This window comes from Nannospalax galili, unplaced genomic scaffold (genome assembly GCF_000622305.1).
Source record: "Nannospalax galili isolate Female #2095 unplaced genomic scaffold, S.galili_v1.0 scaffold169, whole genome shotgun sequence".
Classification (NCBI taxonomy): Eukaryota; Metazoa; Chordata; class Mammalia; order Rodentia; family Spalacidae; genus Nannospalax; species Nannospalax galili.
Window position 1 is genome coordinate 2,693,033 of NW_008360327.1, and position 15,957 is coordinate 2,708,989.

Below are 15,957 nucleotides of genomic sequence, written 5' to 3' on the forward strand. Positions count from 1 at the left end.
AAAAATGCTTTTTCATCAATGGTGAGCTCCGGAGTCCATCACTGACCTCCTGGTAGCCTGTGGTGGTCTTTCCAGGGCAGGCAGAACTAACACTAAGGAATTGTGTAATGGCCTCCAATTTCATAATCTAGACTCCATCTCTCAAGTGCTGGGATTGCAGGTGTATGGTGATAGCCTGAAGTGGCATTTTTAGAAATATAACTTTTATATAATGAACTCTAATCCACAGGACTCAGAGGGTCTATGAGGTGACAGAATCCCAGCTCAGGCCTAGGGTAGTTGGAGGGGACCCACCTGCCATGAAAGCTCAAGTGGGCCTGGGCAAAGTGATAGAACATGTAGAACTGTCTCTCAAGAGTATGACTATGTGGGTATACCTCTAGACATCCCTGGGATGAAGGAGGCTTGAGCACATGGGGCTTGATTAAGCAGTATAGACAGAATGAGCAGTGAAGTGTGCAAAGATGTTTGCCAGGCTGAGACAGAACATGGATCTCATAGGTGGGACTCCCATCTAAGGAAACATTGAAGTATCAGAAAAATGATGCAGCAAGAGAAACAAGGAGTTCCATATGAGAGCCTGAGACAGAGCAGAGAGCCCTGTGGGGTGAGTCTGTGGGGAGCAGAGAGCCCTGTGAGGAGAGGCTGTGGGGAGCAGAGAGCCCTGTGAGGAGAGGCTGTGGGGAGCAGAGCCCTGTGAGGAGAGGCTGTGGGGAGCAGAGAGCCCTGTGAGGAGAGGCTGTGGGGAGCAGAGAGCCCTGTGGGGTGAGGCTATGGGAAACAGAGAGTCCTGGAGGCTGTGGGGATCAGGGAACCCTGTGAGGAGAGGTTGTGGGGAGCAGAGAGTCCTATGAGGAGAGTCCGTGGGGAGCAGATGTTGGGTAAACAGATGTAGAGTGGATTCAGGTGTGAGGAAGGAAGGTGACATCAGGCCTAGCTGTGGCTTGAATGGAAAGCCCTTTGGGGCCATCAGTTGCCTCCCTTCACTCTCACTTCAAGCTTCTGGCAAGTGGCAAGCTTCTCCATCTCATGAGTGGGAACCTGGTGGAGTGCAGGAGTAAGACATGAGCATTTCAGTTACAGGAAAGGAACCCTGTAGCAGAGGCTTTCCTCATCCTGCTGTCTTCAAATAGACATTTGGAATTCTGGTTTATACATCAGATACTTGTAAGCTTGATCTGTATGTAGAGTAGTATTCTCTAGTGGGCTGATAAGACTAAGTCTTCCCACCAACGAAGCTACAAGGGACAGATATTGGTTTGTAATGCTGACATGTGGCCCCTCACTTGCCAGGCTTCAGCCTCCCTTCTGGAAGACTTAGTTATGTTCTAAAACTCAGTTCTCCACAGAAAGACGTCTCTGTGACTCCCAGCCAGCTGGGTTCCCCAGTGACTAAGCAAGTCATGAAATCATGAAAAATCGTATATGTAGCTTTCCAGCTTTAGCAAGTTGGAGAACCACTGAGGGTCAGAAGTGGAAGAACCAATGCTACATTTTACACATGAGGAAGGAAACCTGTCTGTGGCCCACAGCTGCAGGGTGCAGAACAGAAACTCGAGTCTAAGATTCTTGATGCTAGCTGCCAACCCCAGTTTCCATCCCAGAGCTGGTGGGTGCACACAGAACCTCCCCCTGGGCCTGCCTGCCATCATCACAGACTGCAAAAGGCCATCCATCCTCCAGGACTGCCTGCACCCTGGAGGGTACTGGGCCTGGAGCTGTATGTGCTGAAGTCCAAACTAAGGAGGCAGTGATCTGTGCCCATGTTCACAGCCAGTGCCCTTTAAAGCTAGGGCATTAAGTTCCCAGGGGGTAAGATGTGCCCAGGATCTGACCCTCTCAAGAGCTTCCTGGGTGTGCCTCAGAGTAGAGAGAGAACCAGACCACCTCGGTAGCTCGTCCAATTTTCCTCAGGCTTTTGTTTTGTTTTTCTTTTTAAGGTGCTTGAACTTTAACCCTTCTGTAGCTTGGTTTTGAATGTTTCTGAGATGAAAACTTTAGGCTTTTTTTTTTAAATAATGAACTCCTAAAACTTCTTTCGGGGTCAGGTTCTACAGGAAGGCAGCTGGTACGAGCCCATGTCTGGCCCTGCCCTCATCCTAAGTCAGTTTCTGAATGTCTGCAGTGGCACTTTTTGTGAACGTGTGGGCCTTGGTTTTGTGAGACAAGGGAGAGTTGGCTGTGGGAGACAAGATCCTAAGGAGGGCTCTGGCTTCAGGTCACTGGATGAGTGAGGTGGGAAGAGCATCCCCAGGGGGCAGTAGAAATCTAGGAGGTCCTGCTACAGCTGAGCGGGCTTCTGTCAATCCCTGCTTGGCTGGCACAAGGTGGTTGAACATGCATATGCTGAGTACTGTGTGGGGTTTGGAGAGGTGCAGGCTCTGACATCAGGCTTTCCTTCTAGCCTAAGAGGGCAGAGGATGAAGTGTGTCGTTCTGTCTGTGTCAATCTTCAAAGACAAGGACCATCATGGAGTTGTGGCAGCCAGGGCTTTCCAGTGGGAACCTAGCCGGGGCCCTAGAGAGGCAGTGAGGCCCAGGTACCAAGAGGATGCTGAAGGGGTAGGGGTGAGTGTGGGAATGGGATGGGGATGGAGAGGTCCAGTTCCATGACTTCTCTGTGCTCTGCCTGCTGTTACCTCTGTCTTCATTCTTGGCAGGTCCACCTTGTCCAGATGCTGCAATGCCCCTGACTTCCTCTTCACCACCCAGAAGAATACCCCGTTAGGGACGAATCTCAAGTATGAGGTGGAGTCTAGTGGCATCTACCACATCAACCGGGAGATCTTCCACATGTTCCCCAAGGTTCGATGCCCTCCCCCACCACAATGGTCTGGGTGGGAGTGGGTGGCTTCTGTGGCAACACCCCGAATTTGTATGATACACTTTGCACTCAGCACACTGGTGCTTTGGCCTTGTCCAGCCAGTTGTCTGTAGCCTAGTAACTCATCCACTGAGTTTTCTGAGGGATTGATAAATGCCACCTGGCTATGGTTTGTGTGATTTTGGTCAAGAAAGAGGTTAAAACTCTGCCTCTGGCATTGCTTGCCAAAGACAACCTACAGCTGTCTAGGATAGTCATTGCACAATGTCTCTCATTCGAGGCAGGCATAAGAAAAAAATCACATCCAAAGCGTATAAGGCACCAGAAAGCAGGCCCAAGGCAGAGCCAGGCCTGAGAGAATCAGCCACATTAGATGACCTTGGTGGTTGTTTTTGTATGTTTTTTATTATTATATATTAGTTATACATAATTGGTTTTATTGTATTTTCATATATGTATGATGTATTTTGATATATTCACCCCTATTACTCTCTTTCATCTCCCTCTCACTCCTTTTGATCCCCTTCCTCTTCCCAACTAGTCCTCTCTAACCTTTTATTTTCACTGACCAAATGAGTTTCATTACGGTTGCTTACAGGAGCATGGGCAACTTCCCAGTGGCTACACCACTGAAGAAAATGTCTCTTCCTCCTCTGGAAACTATTAATTGCCATAGATCCTCAGGCAAGGAGGGAGGGCTCATGAACCGCTCCCTACTAACTATCTTTAGCTACCTATAAAGACTCAGGGAGAAGTGGGATCCCATAAGTCCCTCCCCACTCAATAACAGGATGTTGACTGTCCCAGTCTTGTGCTGGTCCTGTGTAGTAATCACAACTGCTGAGAATTCAAGAATGCTACCATCATATCTCGCCCAGATACCCAGAACACAATACTCCACAACATGCTGCCCCTTTCCCCAGCTCTCACATTTTTTTCTGCCCTGTCTTCTACAATGTTCCCTGAACCTTGGAGCAGATGATATAGATGTCCCATTTATGACTGAGCATTCAGCAGTCACTTATTCTCAGCATTTTGACCAGTTAGGAGTCCCTGCAGTTTCTGCTGCCACAGCAAAAAAGAAGTTTCTCTGACCAAAACTGACAGCAGCATTAATTTGGGGGGATAAATATAATTATTTAGAAGGCGATTTGACGGGCACATCATGTCTATTTAGCATAATAACAGCTGTAAGCTTCTTCACTGGAGCCTATGACCTTCCCAGAAATAGGCTTTTGACCAGGATTATTAGATGTGAATTATCTCCTGTGGAGTGGGCCTCAATTCTAGTCGGAAAGTGGCTGGTTATCCTCATAACTGACTTTCCACTGTTGCCTCAGTGGACACATATTGCCTGATCAGTTGGTAGTGAAGCACTTAGACGGACATTTGCCCTTTAAAGGCCTTGGTTTCTTTGTCTGCAACACCCGGCTTTAAAGCAATCATAAGTTTGGCTGCTCATACCACGGCATCTACAATATCAAAGAAGTAAACAAGAGATTGTGTTTTCCTTTCACGTAAGAAAGTTTGGAGATGGGCTGGTCAGTGGTAGCATGGTAGATCCCTGCCCATGGGTTTCAGAGTGAGGGTTCTACATACATGACCCACTCAGGCCACTAAGGCTCACTTGGGCTGACCACTGGCACAGACTTTGGCTCCCAACTTCTGGAGCACATTCTCCAGAAGCTGCATTTTTGGCTGGTTCTGACAGTTTTGTGGTAGTCAGGTGGTGTGGCTTCTTCAAATAGGCAGGTGGCAAGGAGTGTCTTCATAACCGCATCTTGGAAGGATAGCTCTATGCTGTCTTGCATTTTGGAGATAAAACCAGAGTATCCCTATGTTTTATTGCTGCTACCAGAGCACTATGGTAAGACTTTGGGTTCTAGGGCCTCCAGGAATGAGCTGAAAGTACATTCCAGCGCTGGAAAGGATAGGCCTTGAGCCACCTTCACAAGGTCTTATGAGGCCAAGAATGCGAGGCAGATAACAGATAACTTACATCTGTGTAACCCAGCCTGGGCTGGCTTTCAGGTCCTCAGAGAGCCTGGGTATGGACCATGGAGGTCAGGAGACACAGCAGGGTCTGCAAAAAACCAGGTAGTGTATAGCTTTGCAGTTCACATCATCACCATCATAACTGCTCACCACAATCATCCCAGCATGAAAGTAGCCATGGGTATGTGTTAACTCATGAAGTAGGCTACATCCCAGTAACACAGAAATTGGAATTTTATGTAAGTTTCACATGCCACATGTCTTCTTTAAGTGTCTTCCAACCATTTAAAAATATAAATGTTATTCTCAGCTTGCTGACTATACAAAAACAGGTGTTAGACCAGATGAGGCCTAGGGTCTTGATTTCCCTGCCCCTGAATCAGCATGTGGTATGTGAAAGGATGGCATTTCTCTGGTTTCACTTAACATAGAGATTTGTCTGGGGTTTTAAAGGCTCAGCTTCTTGGACCTGCTACCCCACCCAGAGATTCTGATTCCATGGTTCTTAGATGGAACCTAGAAATGGCTGTTTTCAGATAGTTCTTCATTCGCTAAAGTTTGGGACACACTCATGGAAAGCTTAGTAGGCCTCTGATGACTTCGTAAGAAGACTGGGTTTTTGTCTGTTAGAAGTCAAGTGGTGCAGCTCCCCCTACTGGCTATGAGACCCCTGTGCTCTCCCAGTCTTGGCCCCTGAACCTGTTCTCACAGGGAAGTGGGTCTTGGATATGGGGTGTTTTACAGGGATGCCTCTAGTTGAGCCTAATTCTTGCTGTTCTCTGTGGGGCCCCCAGCAGCTGGCCTGCTGGTGGGTGCTGGGGACAAGCAGCCCTCTGGGCTCCTGTCAAAGATGGGAGGACAGGTCCTTTAATATTAGCAAGTCTCTTCATTGCTCCCCTCATCTATAAATTGAATTCACTTTTTGCCCACATTCTGGACAAAACTACGTGGTGAGGCAAAGCTTATAGAGTAGGATTTGGTTGCAGAGGTGAAGCCTCAGATGAAGGTGAGGTGATGCTGGCTCTGACACCCTGCTTGTGCCTTTTCAGGACATGCCCTACTACCGATCCCAGTTTAAGAAGTGCGCTGTGGTGGGCAATGGAGGAATCTTGAAGAACAGCGGCTGTGGGAGGGAGATCAACAGTGCTGACTTTGTCTTCCGGTATAAGAGAGCCACCTGTATCTGCTGCCCCCCACGGCCCTCCCTCTATATGTGGCCCTGCCCCTGTACCCTGTTGCCACCTCAAGCATACCTTCATGATTTGGGAACCCCCTACCCCTCCAGCCCTAGCCTTCTGAGCAGGTTGTTGGACTCTCAGGTCCTACTTTGCAGTCTACAGGAGACACGTGAAGAGCAAATGGCACTCTGAATGGGTGGGATCAAGGGCCCTGCAGAGCTGACAGTGGGGTCCCAGGGCCCTCCTCCCTGCACAGGTCATCCCTTTCTACAAGCAGGGCAGCCTGCGACTTCACCTAGGCTCTAGCTGACCTGCAGAGTGGTCCTGCATTTCTCCCTTTTTCATGTGGAATCCTCACTTTCCTCCTTAGCCCAGGCAGGTGGATGGATTTAAAATGAGAACTTCAGGTAAAGACACTTGTGAAGATCCTTCGGAGAATCTTATGGGGCCTAGATCTACAATCACCAGGCTGTTCAGCGTCATTGGCAGGGAGGGAAGGCTAGATGTCCTGCCCTGAAAGTGGCACTTGCACATTTTGGAACAGTGCAGCCCCAGCCTCCTGTCCCTAGAGAGAAGCCAAGGGCACTTTTGTTCCTGGCTTGGAGGGAGCATCATTGCTGTGGGTAGCACGTGTAACTAGTGCCTCCCTTTGCCATCCATGGCACTCTTGTGATCCCTGTGGACTCTTGATGGGTCCAGAGTAGAGGGAAGAGACCCCGAACCCCTTAGCTCTTACTGAATCCTCAACCAAGCTACACCCCTGACCTGTTGTACAGGAGCTGCCCAGATTTCAACCATCTACCCAAAATTCCATCCAGGCAGTGACTGGGCCTTGCTTTCTCACTTGCAGGAGGGGCTTTAGTGACAGCAGCTTCCCAGAGATTGGAATTTAATGAGATAGTACTTGTGTAGCTTAGTGCCTTTTGCACTGGACACACGTTACTGGCCAATTTCAGCTACTGATAATTCTGGGTCCTGTCCTCTGCCTGGAATGTCCTCCATCATACCCCAAGCTTCCACCATTTACCATTGCCCTAAGCTCAGCTCAAGGTTTGCCACTTCGATCAGTACCTAGAATCCCATAGAACTTGATGCTGGGCTCATGTGACATTTGAAACCTGTGGCCAGGTTTGACTGGGTTATCTCACTGGTTGTCCAGTGGGAACTGGAATCATATGGGGACTCTTATGAGTGCCTCAGACCTCATAATTGTATAGTAAATGATTCTGAATAGAAGGGATGAAGGAATAAATGGAAGAGTGCATCAATGGATGGTGCAGTGGTTAGATCCATGGACTCTGAGGCTAGGGAGCCTGTGCTTGCTTGATGAAGGGCTGGGTCATCTTGTATGAGTGACCCAACCATTCTTCCCATACCTACTGAAATATATAGTGTGTATATCATCCACCCCTGTGATTGTGGAATTATATGAGTTAATGTTAGTAAAACCCTCAAGCAATGTGGAATACACATTAAGTTCTGTTAAGTTAAAAATAAAAAATGCTGCCTTTTAATATTCTCTCATTTTACAGATGAAAGCAGTTTTTGGGGAGGGTAGTATTTTATGCCAGGAGCATGTGGCTAGTCATAGGAATGGGGATACAGATCAGGCTTGGTGGTACAAGCCTGTAATCCTAGCTACTTAGGAGGCTGAGGCAGTAGGATTGCAAGGTCAGAGCTTCTAAGGGTACATAGCGAGTTCAAAGCCAGCCTGTAAAGTTAGCAGGAGCCTGTCTCAGTATAAAAAATAGTAACAGTTGGGGCTGGAGAGATGGCTCAGTGGTTAAGAGCACTGACAGCTCTTGCAGAGGACCCGGGTTCGATTCCCAGCACCCACATGGCGGCTACGAACCATCCTTACTCACATACATGCAGACAGTACACTCATACACATAAAATAAAGATAACTAAAAATTAAAAAAAAAAACAGAAGCTGAGAATGCAGGTCAGGGGTAGAGCACTTGCTTAGCATGCATGAAGCCCTGTATTCAATCCTCAGGAGAGGGAGAGAGAGGGAGAGAAAAGGAGAGAGAGAGGGAGGGGGGAGGGATAGAGAGCGGGGAGAGTGAGTTTTTCTTCCTGACATTTATGGATACTCCCTGCTCTCCTTTGTCCCAGGGCCTTTGCAAAAGACCCTGTCTGAACTGCTCAAGACCTCTACATTCACAAAATTAGTATCTACTCCTTTTCAAAATTCATTCATTTATAGTATGTGATGGAAGAATATTCCTAACATCCATAAATATGAAGCAAAACAATAAAAGAATTCTCTGTAAACCAATATTAGGAAGTTGAATACTTGTATTGCATTATTAGATCAACTTGTGTGCCCTGCCCCCATTCTACCTGTTTCCCCTTAAAGGTGATTAGTACCTTGAAGTTTGGACTCACCATTCCTGCATTGTTAGAGTTACTTTAACTCGTAGATGTAACTATAGAGACTTTATTGTTCCAGTTGGCTTGTTTGGGACTATAGGAGTTTCTTCCTGCTGCTCTGACAAAGTACCAAAAAGTCAGTGGCCTGAAAGACACAAGGTTTATGGTCTCAGTGCTCTGGAAGTCAGAAGGCCCAGTGGGCTACAGTTAAGGGGCCATCAGGGTCTTGTTCCTTGTGGATGCTCTAGGGGAGACTCCAGTTCCATTTTCAGTTTTATACACTGCCTGCATTCCTTACATGCCAGTGCTTCAGCATCTTCTGGTTTTGTATCATGGATTCCAGGGGTTAGGATTCCATGATCTTGGTGCCACTACTCGTCCCTACCTCAGGTGCCTTCTTGAGGTTGTACTCTGTGCTTATTTCTGTGACTTGGTTTCTGCCTTGGTATTGCATTTCCAAGGCTCATCTTTGAATATTCCATGTCTATTTGATCCTTCCCCTGACAGCTGACTTTCGCTCATTTCTGCCCTCAGTTTAAGCTGAGGACTCCGAGAAGTCTTGAGTCCTCAGGCAAGGGGATGCTCTGCATCTATCTGTCTGCTTAGTGCCACAACCTTCCAGAGGCCCAGGGATGACCACCACCAAAACATGTAACTGCATGTTTCCAATGATGGTTTCTCTGCCCCCCTGACTGGAACTTCAGTGAGACCAGGGACTTCTGTGAGACCTTTTTGCTTGCCTATTCCTAACACAGAGTAGAAAGACCTCTGTCTTAGCCAGACACAGAAGTCCTGTACAGCTGGTGGCCCCTGTGTCCCTCTGCCACGTAATCACATCCCTACCTTCCCCTTACCCCCTCCCAACCACTGGCAGGTGACTGACTACCTGTGTCCGACTGCCCTGTGTCTTCTGCAGGTGCAACCTGCCCCCCATCTCAGAGGAATATACCATGGATGTGGGGATGAAGACAGACGTGGTCACTGTGAACCCCAGCATCATCTTTGAAAGGTCAGTGGTCCTGTTTCTAGAACTGTGTTGTCTTTGGATGGGCAACAGTATCCTGAAGCCACTGGGCATCGGAAATATGTCTGGGCCCAATTTGAGATGTGCCAGCTGTCTGCATGAAGCTTTCACTGAGTGTCAAAGACTTAATACAAACAAAGGAGTTTAGTGTGTCCCATTAGTTTTTATATTGATAGAATGTTGAAATGATAGTATTTTTTGGTATATGTGGTTAAATAAAATGTAAAAATTATCAACAATTTCCCCCCATTTCTTGTTACTTTTAAAACACATTTACCACGACATTGAAACCACTCATGGGGCCTGTGTTATGTTTCTCCTGGACAATGCAGGTCTGGACAGCTCTTACCTAGGCATGGTCAGAAACCCTTCATGTGTGATGGAGCAAGCAGCACCCTACCTGGCAGTGTCCAGGTATGGGGAGGGGGTGCTGATGCAAAGATCTCAGCTCCTATCTGGCTCCCCTCCAGGGGTATGCCTTGGAGGTCTGTGGGAACTAGTGTGTTGAAACCTCAATGATGGTTAGGCTGGTCACTGTAGGGAAAAGATGCAGAGGCCAAGATGTCAGGCCACACACTGAGCTGTACCCTTACTGGATATTTAGGGAAAACAGGGCAGGGGAGATTGATGTGAGGGCCCTAGAGAAAGCCTCCACTGTTCAGCTGTTCTCACCACCCATGGCCACCCTTATCCTCTGTGGTTAAGTGTGAACATCTCCCCATAGCCACACACTAGTTATCCAGCCCAGATCATCTTCTCCTGCATCCACTTACAAATATGTAACAGTCTGGAGAAAGACCATAATCCCAGGGCCCATGAGATGGCTCAGTGGGTGAAGGCACTTGCCACCAAGCCTGACCACCTGAGTTTGATCCCTGGCCCACATGGTGGAAGGAGAAAACTGACTCTCCGAGGTTGTCCTATGACCTACACTTGTTCACAGGCATCCCCTCCCCCGCTAAATAAATACATAAATAAAATTAAAAAGAAAAAGAAGGGAAGGCTGTATTCCTGTTGAGGCGTGGCAGACTGGTGAACCCCCACCCCAGGGTGCAGAGGGAGGGGGCTGTGAGAGGACCAGAGGGAAGGCGCTGCTCACTCTGCCTCCCTGCAGGTTCCACAAGCTAGAGAAGTGGCGCCGGCCATTCTACCGTGTGCTGCAGGTTTATGAGAATGCGTCTGTGCTGCTGCCTGCCTTCTACAACGTACATAACACCGACATGTCCATCCGCGTCAAGTACGTGGTGGATGACTTCGAGTCGACGCAGGCAGTCTACTACTTCCATCCACAGTACCTGGCCAACGTGTCGCGCTACTGGCTCAGCTTAGGTGTACGCGCCAAGCGCATCAGTACCGGGCTCATCCTGGCCACTGCGGCACTGGAGCTCTGTGAGGAGGTGCACCTGTTCGGCTTCTGGGCCTTCCCCATGAACCCCTCGGGCTTTTACATCACGCACCACTACTACGACAACATTAAGCCCCGGCCGGGCTTCCACGCCATGCCCTCGGAGATCTTCACCTTCCTGCACCTGCACAGCCGCGGCATCCTCCGTGTGCACACGGGCCCCTGCAACTGCTGCTGACTCAGCAGGCCAGCTGTGGTAGACAGCTTCCTCTCCCCTTCACCTCCCTTCAGGGTCCCAGGCTACTGGCCTCAGGATTTCAGCTTTGTCTTTGGGTCCTGACGCAGAGGCACGGTTAGGCACTCTGCCCAAGCAGAGTCAGCTCTGTCATTAAGTCTGCTGAGCCTCCATCCTGTGCCTCCATCTATCCAAGAAACTCACTGCTGGGGACCTCATAAGCACATTTCCACTCAGTTTCCACTTCCCAGAGAGCACAAACTGTAGTGGCCTCCTTGAAGCTAAGGCAGGCCCTGTGGAGAATAAACTAGGGGGTGAGACATTCACTTGACAGGAGCTGAGCACAGTCCAGGTTTCATTCAGACCTCTGACTGTCCAAGTTTCATACTAGGAACTCAGCCATGAATTACTGTCTAGAATCTCAGAACTGACAGGCCAACCCTTCCAGTGAAGAAACAGTGGCCCAATGTCATGGTCACACTTGGTTGAGCTCAAAGTGCTTCAGGGAGATCTTATCAAGGCCTGTGTTAGCATCTCCCTGACTCCAGGAGCTGAGAGCCATGCTCTAATAGTCCTTGTTCACACACAGCCTTGGTGCCTCTAGGTTCCATCCTGCATTTGACCTTTGGCAAGAAGGAAATAAACCAGACCAGCCATTTGCACTAAGATAGCCAAGCCAATGTTATCGACTTGATAAGTGCTTAGCAATTTGCTTCCTCCTCTGACTCCTATTTTTAGATCTATTTTAATCAGGAGTTATTTATAAAGATCTCCTCTTTATGTCCCTGAATACTCCTGCTAAATTGTGTTCCTGAATAGAAATCATCAGCTGGAAAGCACTTTGTCACGTGAGCCTAGTAGATAGCAGCTATCTGGGGGCAATATCTATGATGTCAGTATCCCTGAGATTTCTATGAAGTTGGCACACCCAGGGCACATGCCTGGTGCCTTCAGACACAGAGACTTACCAGGCCTGGGTTTTGGGAAGTCACCTTTGCCTAGGCCAAGAGGTTCATGTATCATTTCAAATCTGAAATTCTTTTTAAGATTTTATTTTTATTTTTTGTGTGTGAGTGCTTTTACAAGCATGTAAGTGCACCTGTGTGAGCAATGCCTGCAAAGGCCAGAAGAGAGCTTTGGATCCCCTGGAACTGGAGTTATGGATGGTAGTTGACCACAATGTGGGAGCTGAGAACTAAACTCAGGTCCTCTGGAAGAGCAACAAGTGCTCTTAACTGTTGAACCATTGCTCCAGCCCCTCAAATCTGAAATTCTTTCCAATTGCTTCTTGCCATGTGTTTGCATCCTAAATGTGACATGCCTAATGATCTGTTAGTGAATTGCCTTGTGGGATTGTGGACTGTGTGACTAAGACTCCAGCCTGCTCTCCTTCCTCATTCCCTTCCTCTATCTATCCTTTCCTTCTCTTCTTCCTTTCTTCCCTCCCTTCCTTAGGAATTTCTAGAAAGTCTGTTCAGCTCTGGTCTGTAGTTGGGCTGGGGAAGACTCCTGAGAGACGCACTATTTCTCTCTTCTTCACATGAGTAGAGAGATCATACCCACACCGCTGCCACATATGCCATGCATGCTCTGAGGAGGAGCTGTGAGAAAACAAGGAACGTCTCCCCCTGCCCACCTTACTTTGCAGGCAAAGCCATGAGAGACAGAGAAGAGAGCTGGACTTCAGACTCCTGACCCACTCAGGCCCCTTCCTCTGGCTCTTTCCTGAGCCTGCCTTCTCTGGGCTGTTTGTTGCTTCCAGGTGCCTGGAACTGGATGCTGCTTTTCACCTTTTCTGAGCTCTGGGACTGAGTCGGGGCCCTCCACTCAGAGCCAGAGCCTTGGTCTGTAGGACTGTAAAGTAGCAGAGCAGCCTCTGAAGCACAGAGGGCAGCACAACAGTAAACCAGGAGCCACAATACAGGACAGGGGTGCTTACAACTTTCTTGGCCTCTGGCTATCTCTCCTAAGGACGGAGTTCTGGAAAGATCCATGTTAACCTGAGATTTCCAGCCAATGTTCATGGCTAATTAAAGCCAGTTCTTGAAACCACGGAATGTCAGAACTAGAGGGTTCATTAAGACAGTTTCATCTCACTTGTGTCATCAGGATCAGGGTTCAGCTGAGTGCCTTCTAGGGAAAGCCCTTAACTTGGGGTAATAGGCATGGTTCAGGTGGACAGGAGCCTGGTGGGTCAGACATCAGAGTTTCCCTAGCTGAGGGTGCTGGGGTTGGAACCTGCCCTAGCCAGGGATCTCACAGGAACTGGGAATGGCACATCCAGATCCATCCCATGCCCATGCAGGAGGGAGTAAGGCACCCACGTGACTCATGTACAGGCACTTCTGCCTGTGAGGTTTAGGGCAGGCCTTTCCTGTTCCTCAGGGTCTCAGTTTCCTTGTCTCTATGATTAGAAGTTAGCAAAGATCTGTAGGGTCTCTACAATATTTATTTTTGGGGGGCATTTATGATGTATGGATCTAAGCCATTAAAATAGATGCTTTATTGTACTTTCCTCCTGTGGCAGGCCTTACACTGATCACTTTCCCCATCATCATGGTGTTCCATTATCACTACAAGACCACCATCAGGTAAGGAGGCTACTATGGTACATGAGAGGCCTCCAGTGGAGGGCACTGGCCCAACTCTGCAGAATTACACAGCCTATACACCAAACCTGGGGTCCAGAAGACTTGTGGGTGTGTCTCTCCAGCCCTTCACCCCTACAGCAGTTCTGAAGCTTGGTGTACTGTGATGTGGGAGGGGAACTGAGGCCATCTCCACCTTTTTTTAAGGTGAGGAGAAATTCCTGAAAGGGTTTCAAATTAAGTGATAACATGAGTGCCTTGTCCTGAGTGACTAGCATGGCCCGCTAGAGACTCAACTCAGACTCACCCTGTGTCCTGACTTTCTGACCACGTGCTTTCTTCTGCAGCCAGTATGGGTAATATTTTTTCCCAAAGGCTCAAAGGAACCTGGACATTGATTCTGAGAACCCTCTGCCTCTCTCCCTATACACAGTGCAGTTAAATTCTAATTTAAGAGACATTGATTCCCCGTGAACCACACTGCTATTGTGTCCTCCTCTGTGCTAAATGCCCTGTTCCAGGCTTGAAAGGCAGCAAAAGTGAGCACACCATTCAGTGCTTAGACAAGCAGAAAAGAAGGGGGCTGAAGGTCAGGCCAGTCTCTGGAGCTATCCAGTGATGCTGCAGCTCTGCCCAGACAGCTGAGAGGCATGGAATGGCCCCTGATTTTGCTGAGTCTGGGATGAAGTGCAGCAGCAGTGCTTCTGGGTGACTGAGGGAGAGCAGAGTGCTGGCTTCTGCTGGTCATTCACCATCTCATTTTGTCAGGCACTGTGCTAGAACTAGGGGATGAGGAATGAGGCATAGTCCCTGCCCTCCTGGTACTTACACATCAGGTGTGTGTAGATGTTAAATGAAGCATCTCTCAGATATACCCAGGAGCTCACTGTGTGGAGCGCTCTTAAGTCCAGGTTCCTGGAGAGGAGGAGGAGGAGGAGGAGGAGGAGGAGGAGGAGGAAGGGGAGGGGAGGAGGAGGAGGAAGGGGAGGGGAGGGGGAGGGGAGGAGGAGGAGGATCTGTATTCTGAAGGTTGGCAGCATAGCCATTACCAAAGAAGGGGCGATTCCTCAGGTCTCATCCTTGACAGCCATGCAATATTTGCCAAGGTTGGCCTCTGGTCTTGATGTTCTGTCCTCCTGCATTTCTCCCCTGACATGGCTCCTGCTTCCCTGAATGCACCTCCTCCTCCATGATTCATCTTCAGGGAAGCTTCCTCAGGACGCTCTTTGTTAATAGAAGCACTCCTGCTGGAACCTCATCTCTTTGCAGCCTCCAATTCCTGCTATCTTCACCTGTACGCCAGGCCTCCCCAGCAGTGCCAGAAATGCCCACTGGGGCCTTCCGAGCATCTGCCTCTGCATCACATCTCAGACCTCAGCCTGTCTTCCACTGATGTAGGTGAAAGAACAGTCTGGACTAAGAGTGTCCTCCACTGCTTAGTAGAAGAGTAAACCTGGGGTGCTCCTGAAGCCCCTGGAGCCTCTGATTCATCACCTGAAAACCAAGACCAGAACCCCAGGTGGTCATGCTTGGCGGATTAAGAAAAACAGCACAATGCCGAGCACAGTACCAGCACTGACTAGACACTTGGGGAACCCAGGTTCTCTCTGCCCAGACCTCTTCCTTCTTCACTTTCTTTGTTTATTAGTTCCCTAAATCTGACCAATTCCAAGTTCATTCCCTCCCCTCTACCTGCCTCTGCCACTGCCCTAACTCAGGCTCTTCTGAGGGATCCTTCTGTATTTTGAGAATTACCATCTTAAAACATCTTGGGGCCCATTGCCTACCTGTACCACAAAGTTTTTAAATCAAGTCAAGCAGGCCATGTCTCAAGCAGGCTCTTTCTGTTTCCCAGAGGCCCTCCTGCCTCCATGTGTCCTGCTTCTATTGGCCCTCTGTGTTTGTGGAAGCGATCCAAGTGTGTGGAATGGTCTCACTGCTCTGCCCCTCTTTCCCCTCTTCTTATCTGGTCACTTTTGCAAATAATGTCACATTATAGCTCCTGCTACCTCCCCTCTGGACTGGAGTCATGCATTCTTCCCTCTGTGTTTCTGTGGCACCTAGCACTGACAGCACTGACTTCCATTAGGATGTCCTCAGAGCACATAGCTAAGTGTCCCTGTACCCTTAGTGGAGGGTCTGTCCTTTCTCCAGGAAAAGGCCTGAAATCAAACTCATCTTTGTACCCCCAGCATTGACACGGAGTCACACAGTAGCATTGGGCATATTCATGACTGGGTGCCTCTAATCCTGGCTCCTATAATCCCAGCCCTCAGAGTCATGCAGGATGACCATGACTTTGAGTCTAGTCTGAAGTACATAGTAAGCTCAAGGCTAACTTGGCCTGTGGACACCTTGTTTCAAATAACAACAAAAATGAACTTAAAACGAAC

At 48.7% G+C, this 15,957-nt stretch overlaps 1 protein-coding gene across 2 annotated transcripts in view; it reads left to right on the top strand.

The window, feature by feature from the left end:
• Positions 1 to 12,011, top strand: part of St8sia5 (ST8 alpha-N-acetyl-neuraminide alpha-2,8-sialyltransferase 5) — a 69,903-nt gene extending 57,892 nt beyond the window's left edge. For both annotated transcript variants that reach the window (XM_008825904.1, XM_008825905.1), the window contains 4 exons: positions 2,660 to 2,804; positions 5,868 to 5,980; positions 9,289 to 9,381; positions 10,511 to 12,011. In XM_008825904.1, coding sequence (XP_008824126.1) covers positions 2,660 to 2,804; positions 5,868 to 5,980; positions 9,289 to 9,381; positions 10,511 to 10,979 — 820 coding nt within the window. In that variant the 3' untranslated portion in view covers positions 10,980 to 12,011. The remainder of the gene's footprint in view (positions 1 to 2,659; positions 2,805 to 5,867; positions 5,981 to 9,288; positions 9,382 to 10,510) is intronic.
• The last annotated feature ends 3,946 nt before the right edge of the window (positions 12,012 to 15,957 follow it).